This window comes from Chlorocebus sabaeus, chromosome 12 (genome assembly GCF_047675955.1).
Source record: "Chlorocebus sabaeus isolate Y175 chromosome 12, mChlSab1.0.hap1, whole genome shotgun sequence".
NCBI classification, from domain to species: Eukaryota; Metazoa; Chordata; class Mammalia; order Primates; family Cercopithecidae; genus Chlorocebus; species Chlorocebus sabaeus.
In genome coordinates this window covers 5,492,637-5,505,395 of record NC_132915.1, presented here as the reverse complement: position 1 = coordinate 5,505,395, position 12,759 = coordinate 5,492,637, and the positions used below count along the sequence as shown (strand labels likewise).

At 49.1% G+C, this 12,759-nt stretch overlaps 1 protein-coding gene across 1 annotated transcript in view; it reads right to left on the bottom strand.

Annotated features, from left to right (window-relative positions):
- The window catches only part of IPPK (inositol-pentakisphosphate 2-kinase), a 62,201-nt gene that overhangs the window by 35,647 nt on the left and 13,795 nt on the right, over positions 1 to 12,759 (bottom strand). Inside the window, exons 3-6 of the mRNA XM_007969741.3 lie at positions 12,010 to 12,105; positions 7,996 to 8,062; positions 4,821 to 4,942; positions 3,457 to 3,546 (exon numbers count right to left, since the gene is read on the bottom strand). Of these exons, the coding sequence (XP_007967932.3) occupies positions 3,457 to 3,546; positions 4,821 to 4,942; positions 7,996 to 8,062; positions 12,010 to 12,105 (375 nt within the window). The remainder of the gene's footprint in view (positions 1 to 3,456; positions 3,547 to 4,820; positions 4,943 to 7,995; positions 8,063 to 12,009; positions 12,106 to 12,759) is intronic.

Genomic DNA, 12,759 nt, shown 5'->3' with positions numbered 1-12,759 from the left:
TGAGGAAGCCCAGACACTGGACTTACTAGACAAAGACTTCAATCAACTATTTTAAATACGCTTAGAGCTAAAGGAAAGTAGGGACAAAGAACTAAAAGGAACAAGGAGAACAATGTCTCAACAAACAGAGAGTATCAATAGAGAGGTAGAAATTATAAAAAGGAACCAAAAAGAAATTCTGGCCGGGCATGGTGGCTCACGCCTATAATCCCAGCATTTTGGGAGGCCAAGGTAGACACACTGCCCAAGCTGAGGCATTTGAGACCAGCCTGGGCAACATGGTGAAACCCTGTCCTACAAAAAATTCAAAAACTAGTTGGATACGGTGGGGTGTGCCTGTAGTCCCAGCTCGGTGGGGGCTGAGGCAGGAAGATGGCTTGAGTTCAGGGGTCAAGGCTGCAGTGAGTCATGTTCATGCCACTGCAGTCCACTCTGGGTGACAGAGCAAGACCCTGTCTAAAAAGAAAAAAAAGAAAGAAAATTCTTTAGTTGAAAAGTACAGTAACTAAAATGAAAAAGTAACTAGAGGGGATCAAGAACAGACTTGAGTAGGCAGAAGAGAAAATGGTTGAATTTTAGGATAGAGACCAAGAGATCTACAGCTAGACACACCAGAATCAAACTGTCACAGGACAAAGACAAAGAGAGAATCTTAAAAAGCAGAAAGGGAGAAGTGGCTCATCCATACAAAGCACCCTCCCTAAGATTAACAGCTGATTCCTCATTAGAAACCATGCAGGCCAGGAGGAGGCAGGATCATGACATATCCTTGGTGCTAAAAGAAAGACTGCCATCCAAGAATTCTAGATCTCCCAAGACTATCCTTTGAAAATGAAGGAGAAATTAAGACATTGCCCAAATAAACTGTAACTAAAGGAATTTATTGCTAGCAAACCTATCTTACAAGAATTACTACAGGGGGTCCTTTTGGCTGAAATAAAGGATACTAGATAGTAACTAAAATCCACAGGAAGAAACAAAGAGCCTCAGTAATGGTAACTACCTAGGCAAATATAAAAGAGGGTATAAATACATTTTGTAATTCTTGTTTCTCTATATAATTTAAGAGACAACTGCATAAGGTTGATACAAATCTGTATCAACCAGAACATGATGTAGAAACATCTAATTTGTATCCCAGTAACAGCACAAAGGTTGGGGGAGGGAGCAAGGCTTTAGAGGGGCAAAGCTTTTGTCTATGATTGAAATGGAGTTGGTATGAACCTGAACTAGACTGTTGAGGTTATTATGTTAAATTAATACTCAGAGCAACGAGACAGAAAATCAACAAGAATGAAGGCTTGAACAACACTATGAACCAACCAGATCTAACACATCTATAGAAAACTCCACCCAGCAACAGCAGGTTACACACTCTGCCCAAGCAAACATGGAACAGTCTTGAGGAAGAACCTTATGTTAAACCACCAAACAAGTCTCAATACATTTTAAGAGTGAAATCGTGCAAACAATATTCTCCAAACACAGTGAAATGAAACTAGAAATCAGTAACAAAAGGAAATTTGACTCACAAATATGTAAAAAGTAAACACTCCTAATTATCAATGGGTCAAAGAAGAAAGCAAAAGAGAAATCAGAGAATGAATTAAGATAAAATGAAAACACAACATACCAAAATTTATGGGATGAAGAGAAAGCAGTTAAAGATTTATTAAAAGAATGATCTTTTTTTTTTTTTTTTTTTTTTTTTTTTTTTTTTGAGACGGAGTCTCGCTCTGTCGCCCAGGCTGGAGTGCTGTGGCCGGATCTCAGCTCACTGCAAGCTCCGCCTCCCGGGTTCACGCCATTCTCCTGCCTCAACCTCCCGAGTAGCTGGGACTACAGGCGCCCGCCACCTCGCCCGGCTAGTTTTTTGTATTTTTTAGTAGAGACGGGGTTTCACCGTGTTAGCCAGGATGGTCTCGATCTCCTGACCTCGTGATCCGCCCGTCTCGGCCTCCCAAAGTGCTGGGATTACAGGCTTGAGCCACCGCACCCGGCTAAAAGAATGATCTTAAATGAATAACCTAACTTTCTACAATAAAAAGCTAGAGGCCAGGCACAGTGGCTCACGCCTGTAATCCCAGCACTCTGGGAGGCCAAGGCAGGCGGATCACAAGGTCAGGAGATCAAGACCATCCTGGCTAACACGGTGAAACCCCATCTCTACTAAAAATACAAAAAGTTAGCTGGGCGTGGTGGCGGGCGCCTGTAGTCCCAGATACTCACTGCACTCCAGCCTGGGCGACACAGCGAGACTCCATCTCAAAAATAAATAAATAAATAAATAAATAAAGCTAGAAAAAGAATAACACACTAAGCCCAATCCAAGCACAGGGAAGGAAACAGTGAAGATTAAAGTAAAGACAAATGAAATAGAAAATGGGGGAGAGGGAGCAGAAAAACGAACAAAACCAAAAGTTGTTTCTTTGAAAAGATCAACAAATACGATACAATCCTTTGGCTAGACCAAGGAAAGACAGAAACCAAATTACTAAATTCAGGTATGAAGAAGGGGACACTACTACTGACCTGTATGCCAACAAATTAGATGGAAATGGACAAATTCCTAGTAACACACAATTACCAAAAAACCCACTCAAGAAATAGAGAATCTCAACAAATTGGTAACAAGAGACTGAATCAGTAATCAAAAATCTTCTAACAAAGAAAATCCCAGGACAAAATGCCTTCACTAGTGAATTCTACCAAACATTTCAAGGAGAATCAATACCAATACTGAAACTCTTTCAAAAAACTGGAGAGTGAAAAAAAAATAATTCCTAACTCATTCCATGAAGCCAGTTATTACACTAGTACCAAAGTCAGAGAAGGTATCACTAGAAAACTACACACCAACATCCCTTATCATTCAAAAACCCTCAGCAAAAAAACTAGCAAACTCAATTCAGCAGCATATAAAAGTATCATACACCATGAGCAACTGGGATTTATACCAGAAATGCAAGGTTGGTCCAACATGCGAAAACCAATGTAATATGCCAGATTAATATAGAAAGAGGAAGATACCTTGCTTTGAAGTGATAAAAATGTCAGCAACTAGATAGAAGTGATGATTGCACGACCTTGTGAAGAGACTAAAACCACTGAATTATATATTTTAAAAAGAGTGAATCTGGCAAACACAGGCCGGGCGCAGTGGCTCACACCAGCACTTTGGGAGGCCAAGGCAGGTGGACTGCTTGAGTCCAGGAGGTGGAGGCTGCAGTGAGTATGATTCCATCACTGCACTCCAGCCTGACAGGGTGACAGAGACCCTGTCTCCAAATTTAAAAAATAAAAAAGGTGAACATGAATCACTTTGTGAAATGAAATGTCGACTAAAAATATCCACATTTTCTTTTACTCTTCTGAAAACTGTGTGTGCCCATGCCTCAGCCCAGATCCCCGGCGTGCCGCTAGAGTAGCCCACGGCTGGGCGTTGGCTCTCCTCACCTTGAGGTGCTGGTGCATGCAGTAACGACAGACCTTATGCTTCATCTCATGCGTGACATCACTCGAGAAAGGAATAAACCCACATTTTGGCTGTAAAATAAATAAGGAGAAAAAACATTTAGGAAGAAATCACATACCTCTAAATAGACATATTGCTGACTACAAGATAATGAGTGCAGCAAGATAATTACGCACAAATGGCCCCAGAAGCTGTTTTCATTTGCACCTCCCAGTGGGAACAACACTTCCTGCATCAGATCACACAAACATCTCTGCTAGAGGACCCACGGCCGGAACTCTCACTGGGGAGGGTCAGCGGTGCCCTACACTAGCTCAGCACAAGCACAACACACAGTAGCTTTGTGCTTTTATTCAAGAATGTCACTGCAAGACTCTATAAGAGATGGACCCAGGACTCCCAGCTCCAAGAAGCAGAACCATTGTTCCCGCTGACACTAGCACATGGCCCGACAGGGGCCCATCTGATAGTTGCTAGGCTCCCAGAAGGTCAAGGAAGCCCCATGCCCTCTAAAAGCTGCAGCCTCTGAGCATACACGACACACAGGCCTGCGCTGAGCCTTGGGCACTGGAGATGGTGGCTGGGGAAGCAGAACATCCACCCACAAGTGAGGAGGATCAGGAGGCATGAGCTCAGGCCAGGAGTGTGACCCAGAAATCGCTGCCTTCGAGTTGGAAGAGAGACGTGTGAGGCAGCTTCCTGAGGGACTCTGATAGCCACCCCTGACGTGGGCAGCAGAGAGCTGAAGCAAGGGGGCCCCTGGCCCAAGCAGCCCCCACTGCCTGGCACCACAGAATTTCAGGACTCCTGGCCATGACACACCAGTGCCTGAGGGTCACACTGGCCTTTGTGCCTCCAGGAAAATCCATCCTGAGCAGGACACGGGGAGCTTCCCAGTCTAGAGGGCAACCTGTGGATGGGGCTCCTGCAGCACAGCAAACAGCAGCCAAGCACCAAGCAGGCATGGCCAGCAGGGAGGGGCACAGAGGAAGGCCCCAGGGGACCCTGGCAAGCCGTGCCCTCTGAGCAAAACGGGGTGGGGGGACCAAACACGCTTCCCTCTGGTGACCCTCAACCAGGGCTTGTTTTAGCCCAGGCATGCAGGGTGGGTGAGGTCTTCTGTCATGAACTACCAGGAATGAGCCTAAACCTGGGGTCTGGGAGCCATGGCAGGAACCAGAACACAGGTGGGGGCTGTGGAAGGAGAGAAGCAAGTTTCCAGGAGCCGAGAGTGCCCACCACTCACTTCAGTGGGAACTGGAACCCAAGGCACATGACTCTCAGACTCACTGCCCAGGACTGACCTTTCCCCCTTACCCACACCATCTGCCCCTCGACAGGTCACCTTAATCTCTACACACAGAATGGGCCGGTGCTCTGCAAAGCGGTAGGTTTGAAGTCTGGTTAAATTGGGAAGGCACATAGCGTAACCACTGAGAGTGTCCAGGTCCTTGTCACAGCGAGACTCTGGAAAACAGAGCAAGGGTCATATACAGAGCAAGGTCAGTGAGAGAGATGAGATGATCCCTGCCCAAAACATGCCCCACCTTGTCCCTGGTTCCAGGGGGCATCTCTGTGCCTGATGAAAACCTCATGTTTCCCTGGAGATTGTGGAACACAAAGAGTAACAACATGGTTAAGGCCAGGCACGGTGGCTCACACCTGTTATCCTAGCACTTTGGGAGGCTGAGGCAGGTGGATCACGAGGTCAGGAGTTCAAGACTAGCCTGGCCAACATAGTGAAACCCCGTCTCTACTAAAAATACAAAAATTAGCCAGGCATGGTGGCATGTGCCTATGGTAGCAGCTACTTGGGAGGCTGAAGCAGAATTGCTTGAACTCTGGAGACGGAGGTTGGGCAACAGAGCGAGACTGTCTCAAAAAAAAAAAAAAAAAAAAAGAAAGAAAGAAAAAAGAAAGGTGGGCACGGTGGCTCATGCCTGTAATCCCAACACCCAACACTTTGGGAGGCCAAGGTGGGCAGATCATGAGGTCAAGAGATCGAGACCATCCTGGCCAACATAGTGAAACCCCGTCTCTACTAAAAATACAAAAAATTAACTGGGCGTGGTGGCAGATGCCTGTAGTCCCAGCTACTCGGGAGGCTGAGGCAGGAGAATCGCTTGAACCAGAGAGGCAGAGGGGGTTGCAGTGAGCCCAGATCGCGCACCACTGCACTCCAGCCTGGCGACGGAGTTAAGACTCCATCTCAAAAAAAAAAAAAAAAGAAAAAACAACATGGTTTATGTAGGGGGTAGCTTCAGGCCTTGTGGTATTGGTTCAAGCTGTGGAGGGGCTGGAGACTGCAGTCAGCCACACGGATGGTCAGCCATGTCGATGTGCCTGAGCCCCAATGAAAACTCTGGACACCAGCCTGGTGGGCATACTCCACGAGTGTGTCACACATAGTCGATGGGAGAGTGAATACTGCCCACACCACCCCTGGGGAGAGGACACAGAAGCTCATGCCAGGTCTCTCCCGGATCCCACCCCTGCACCTCTCCCCTTGGCTGGTTCCATCTTTATCCTTTTCCTGTAATAAACCATAACCATGAGTAAAACAGTGAGTTCTGTTGGTCCTTCTAGCATATTATAAATCCTGAGGGTGGTCTTGGGGATGGTCCCCTAATTCCACAACACCCTTAGCCCAGGAACTTGAAGAGGACGGGGCTGCAGGCTCTACCTTCTTTCACATCTAGGCCCTTCCCAGTCCCCAGTGCTCCAATATTTCCTCAGCACCAAATCTGTGGAAGCCGTGGTATGTACAGAACCAAACAAGCCTGGGCTCCAGGCACGCCAGGGACAGGCTTTCCTCCTTTAACATAATGAGCCTTACTCCAAGTCTGGTTCTTATCACTGGTGTGATAAACCTCCCATGGTTGTTATGAAATGGCAGGCTGAGCAGCAGAACACCCTGGAGCCGGGCTCAGACCGCATTCACCGAGAGGAAGAACTGGAGCCTAGCCACTGTCCTGTGGCCTTCCCGCCTCCTCAGCCTTTCCTGCAGTGTGCAGCCCATTCCTCCCTGCTCCAGCCAGAGACTGCAGACCCACAGAATGGTTTGCTTCCATTTTCCAAATCAAATCAGGAAAAAATTTTATACTGGCCAATTCCACACCCTCATTGCCTGGCTGTGCTCCGGGCAGAGGCATTTCCACCCTCAACTCATGAAATTTATCTCTTTGATCACTGATTGAAAAAAAACCTTTGACCTGGTTCCTGTCCATAAGGCCATCAGCAAGTGCAGAAAAGGGAGTGGGTGGGGATGGAGGAGAAAGGGAGAGGCTAAGGGATGGGAGGGGATTGGGGAAGGACAGCGTGAGGATGGGGAAGGTGATGCCACAGAAGGCCCCTAGATTCCCTGTTCCTCAGAAGGACATGGACCTAGCCTAGACTCCGGTTGGGGGCAGCTTCCAGGGCTGCAGACCGTCCTGGGCCAGGCCCTCCCTCCTGAAGCTCAGGTCACCTCAGTTTCCTTTTGCCTCTCCCAGGCCTCTGGGAACCTTTCCCTTTCTTAAGTCTGCCCCAGACCCTCTACCTCCAGCTCTTCCCTCATGCTTTTTTCTGTGGTATTAATTGGTTCTTTCTTGTTTGTTTGTTTGAGATGGAGTCTCGCTCTGTCACCTGGGGTTGGAGTACAGTGGCGTGATCTCAGCTAACTGAAATCTCTGCCTCCCGGGTTCCAGTGATTCTCTTGCCTCAACCTCCCGAGTAGCTGGGATTACAGGTGCCCACCACTACGCCCAGCTAATTTTTGCAAATATATATATATACACACACACACATATACACACACATATATACATATATATACAGACATATATACACACATATACATATACATACACATATATACATACACACATATATATATATATTTTTTTTTAGTAGAGAAAGTGTTTCACCATGTTAGTCAGGTTGGTCTCAAACTCCTGACCTCAGGTGATGTGCCCGCCTCAGTCTCCCAAAGTGCTGGGATTACAGGCGAGAGCCACCGCACCTGCCTTTACTGGTTCTTCATCACATATTCTGTGCAGTGCTCTGGTTTTCTGATACAGAAAATTGTAACCATGAGCTCCCAGGATTTCTATCCCTGATAATGAAGTTTCTGGCAAAAGAATTACTGAAAATTGGCCGGGCGTGGTGGCTCACACCTGTAATCCCAGCACTTTGGGAGGCCAAGGTGGGTGGATCACGAGATCAGGAGATCGAGACCATCCTGGTTAACACGGTAAAACCCTGTCTCTACTAAAAATACAAAAAATTAGCTGGGCATGGTGGCGGGCGCCTGTAGTCCCAGCTACTCAGGAGGCTGAGGCAGGAGAATGGTGTGAACCTGGGAGGTGGAGCTTGCAGTGAGCCGAGATCGCACCACTGCACTCCAGCCTGGGCGACAGAGCAAGACTCCAGCACAAAAAAAAAAAAAGAATTACTGAAAACTGCATATACCTAACATGGACAATCATTTCAAATGGAATATTTTAAATTACAAACAATATTTGTAAGTTAAACACCCTTACCTGGTCTTTCAGATTGTATCTTTAAACAAAGCTGTTTCACAAACTCTAAAGGTAGCTGAATGACTTCCTGTAAGAAAATACACAAAATTCTCAGGGTGAATTGCACAATGACATGAACACAATGCCACAGAAATGCAGGCCTAAAAATAGTTGAGCTGTAGGTTTTTATGTTATGTGTAATTTATAATATTTTTTAAAGTTTACTGCTTAAAAAAATCAGTGTGCAGGTTTTGGGAATAAAAGCTGCTCTATTATTTTCAAGACATGTCCAGGTTAAACAGAGACATGAACATTTCACTGCAATCGGTGGTCAGCTCTCAGAATGGCTGGGCCCACGGTGGTGACCAGCCTCAAGGTCAGCGTCTCTCGCCACCAAGCACCCCTTCCAAGCCCCTTTCCAGTCTTCACAGCATTTATGGACCCACAGCAGTTCTTAGACCACATGGAAGACCCTTACTGACCACTCAGACGACCTGAGGACCTCACGCTTCCACCTGAGGAGCAGCTCAGCATCTGAAAAATCACTTATCTCAGGAAGGTGGCCTGTGCCTCCTCAGCCCTGGAGGATGCGGCATAACCAGCATTGTCCTCCACATGGCTCTTCTATGCAGTTTCCCAGATGAAAGGTTTTTATTTAAGCCACATTGCTTACCATCTCCCCATCCTCTCATGTTTCTAGAGTGGCAGAATTGTGACTTCTGAAAAAGTCCCAAAGGGACACAGGAGATCTACTAGGCTAAGAATGGTGGGATCCTGCCCACAGAGACCATGCCTTCCCCACCCTGCGCCGTCACACCTGTTCCCCTCCACCACCACCCTATCCGCTCCCAGTCAGCTGCGCCAGTTTCACTTGCGATTTGTCATTTACCTAAACATGCTATAAAGCAACAAAATGTGACTTATAAACTTAGTACAGAATTAGGTAAGGTGACACAATGGACAAGAGTGGGGAATGTAAACATTCGAAAATTTGTAAATTGAGGCTGAGCGCGTTGGCTCACGCCTGTAATCCCAGCACTTTGGGAGGTCAAGGCAGGTGGATCACAAGGTCAGGAGTTCGAGACCAGCCTGACCAACATGGTGAAACCACATCTCTCCCAAAAATACAAAATTAGCCAGGTATGGTGGCGCACGCCTATAGTCCCAGCTACTCAGGAGGCTGAGGCAGGAGAATTGCTTGAACCCGGGAGGCGGAGGTTGCAGTGAGCTGAGATCACGCCACTCCAGCCCAGGCGACAAAGCGAGACTGTGTCTCAAAAACAAAAACGAAAACAAAACAAAACAAAAATTCGTAAACTGGATCATCTCCAGGAAGTCCAAGTTCTGGCTCCACTTCAAAGAAAGCAAAAGCACAAAAGGCGTGGATGCCGACTCTGGATGCGGACTCTGGATGCCGACTCTGGATGCCGACTCTGGATGCCGACTCTGGATGCGGACTCTGGATGCCGACTCTGGATGCCGACTCTGGATGCGGACTCTGGATGCCGACTCTGGATGCCTCGAGTGTGAGAACCATTGCTCAGAACCACACAAGGTCCTCACTCTGCCTTGGCCCCCACCCCACAGCACATACTACTGGGAGACACGGCAGCCACGCAGGTCTCAGGTCCACATACAGGGCAATGACCCTCCACACCACTGTCTGCCCATGCACGGCCTGAACTCACAGTCACCCAGGTGAAAAGCAGACCTGGGTTTATTTCCAACAGCTGTAAATCATTGATTTTATAATAAGCATATCTGTGTTTAAAGTCAAAATAAAATGCTGGCCTGGTACAGTGGCTCACACCTATAATCCCAGCACTTTGGGAGGACAAGGCAGGCTGATCACTTGAGCCCAAGAGTTCAAGACCAGCCTGCCCAACGTGGTGAAACCCAGTTCCCACAAAAAAAAAAAAAAAAAAAAAAAAAAAACTAAAATTAGCTGGGTGTGGTGGTGCACACCAGTAGTCCCGGCTACTCGGGCGGGGGTCTGAGACAGGAGGATCACTTGAGTCTGGGAGGTCGAGGCTGCAGTGAGCCATGATCACACCACTGCACTCCAGCCTGGGTGACAGAGCAAGATAGAAAACAAAAACAAACAAATACTGACAGTAAGCATCCTCTTACAAGTCCAACTACACTGGCGAGTGTGGACCACACCACCATCCAACCATGTGAGGACGCACCAACCAGCTCCTGCACAAGGCATTCACCTAAGAGGACCAGAGGGAAAGCCCACAGAAGTCCCCGCCTGGACTGTCCCCTGGAATTCCCACAGAACTCCTGTAACCTGGGTGCTGAGATGTGGGAGGACCTCCAGGCGTCACTCTCTAAATGGCAAAGGGACAACTGCTCAGAAGGACAAGGAGCCACCAGCCTGGCTGTCCCTTCACTCCTCATGTCCCCTGCCTAAAAACTGGGCCACAGCACAGAACTGTCAGCATATGAGGTTCCAAAAGAGCTGAGACTGGCGCCAGAGAGCGTACAACCTCACCAGGATTTGGCCCACAGCAGCAGCAAGCTGGAACTTCCGAGCCTTCAGGTTCCTCCAGTATGTAAGTAGCAACAGTGGAGGAACAAGACAAGCAGCTTCTGCCCCTTCCCCATTTCCTAAACTCTCCAGCTCCCAGACCCAGCACTGGAGACAGGCCCAGACCAGCGTCACACCCACCGGGCAAGGCCAGGAGCCAGGGTGTGGCTGTCCCTGTCTCTGTCATCACAGGGCTGGTTGTATCTTGCCTCACAACCAGCAGGAGGGAAACGCTACGCTTTGCCCAACTCGCCGACACCTCTGTTCTTCCCTCACGTGGCCCTGTGTGGCCCTGCAGACGCAGCCACCCTGAGGGGTACATCGTCAGCCTGAAATGGGCTCTGCCCACTTTCCCACTGCGCCAGAGCCCAGCGGTGTCCTGCTGGGACACGCTCACCTGCAGCGCAAACAAGCTCTGCTTCACTTTGTCGGTATCTTAAGGCGGAGGAAATGCACTCACAGGCGGCCTTGTGGGTTGAGCCCTGTTTGCTGTGGGTTCATTTACTGTGACCCTTCCCACTGAGGACAAACCCAGAGCCAGACTGCTGATTGCTGGAAATGCTCCCCGTCCTGTCCCCTCCCTCAGAGCAGTCCCCAATGCTCACCCCACCAGGTAGCCAAGGGACCTCGAGTCTAATCCCATGCCCCTGGCCAACAAGGGCCATCACCACATGAGTCCTCCGGTCACAGAGGCTTCTGGTGGATCTCGCCTCTAAGAATGTTCCTTCCTCAAGGAGAAAACTGGTCACAGCACAGAACCGTCCAAGGGATATGCCCAGGGGAAAAAACTGCATGAATCTTCCTAACAGGGGACCTCCAAATGCTCCCAACACCACAACAGTGCAGTGAACAGGCTGGAGAAAAGTCACGCGCCCACAGCGGCTGGAGAAGGGTGGGGCCCAGGGGCCTGTCCAGGCCTCAAAATCACAGATCTGCTCAGAGCACAGCCCCAGGCAAGAGGTGAGCCAGGGCTGGCAACCCTGGTCCCATTCCCACAGATCCCAGCACAGGTGGCAACACCCAGAGGCTCCCACAGCTTTTCTCTAAACCCCAGCTTTTAACATTCATTGAGCAGCTGAGGCCCTTCCTGGGTGTGATGAGCCGCACCCAGGACGGCCCCAGCAGGCCCTGCCACCCTCCCATGTTGGGCGTCCTGTGTTCAAAGGTGCTCAGGGGCAGAGAGCAAAGCCATTCCTTGAGGCTTAGTGGCACTGGATGCTGCTCAAGAGCCCTCACCCAGCAGGAGCCTCCAGGAGGGCCAGCAGAGACGGGTCCTGGGGAGCAGGGGCTCATGTGGGCCCTCTGAACCCCAGGCTTCTCAGCTAGGAAAGAGAAACTGAAGTATCCACTCCGCTGCCACCCAGCACAGCAAATGAGAAACACTTGGAGACTAGCTGGATGCGGGTTATCATTAACCACAAAGTTCCAGAAGATCACCGGGAAGTTGGCAGTATTGACGCAAAACATACCCAAGAATTCAGACATGAATAAAAAGCACTTACCCCACAATGAACATAGTTCTCCCCCAAAAACTCCTTCATGACATTTTTGCCAAAGTCCACTATGTTCTGCAGGTGTTGAAATATCTCTTCCGAGGTCTGTAAGAGACAACCACAAGAAAGCCTTCATGATGGGACCTCCCGACGGAGCCTTGCTTGAGGGGAGAGGTAAAAACCACCACAGACTCTGCCACAAGCAGCGGGGACGTCCCAGCCACAGACAGAACCCGAGTGATGGCCCTCAGACCCAGGGGAAGGTCCCCAGTGCGCCGCCTCACCAGCGTCCCTCCCCAGCCATGCCACCCTCCCCAGCCCAGACTTGGGAAGGTAGCAGTCTGAGGACCGCACTGCTGCCGCCTCCCGTCTGCCCTTCTCCCAAAGCGGCCCCTAAACATGCCTTCCAAGGAATGTGACTTTGAAAACCTCTGACATCTCACATCTCAATCTCTAAAGAGATTTTACTCTTTAGCCTCTAAATGTAGAATATTCTTTCCCCAGTCAGAGGTTCTTAAAGAATCAGTAAGGTGATGAAACTGGTTGAGACAGAAATCACCCCCATGTCCCTCAACCTGTCTCAAAGGTGAGAAGCCCAGAGGGCCCTGGTACGCTGCTCCTGGAAGACATCCACAAAGGCTGGCCTGGCAGTCTTCTGCTCCCTGCGGGGCAGCTGCCTTTGTGGGTGCTCATCCAGGGCAGGCCCGGAGGTGCCCAGTGCCTGGCTCATGCTTGAGAAGGTCCCAGGACTGTGCAGCT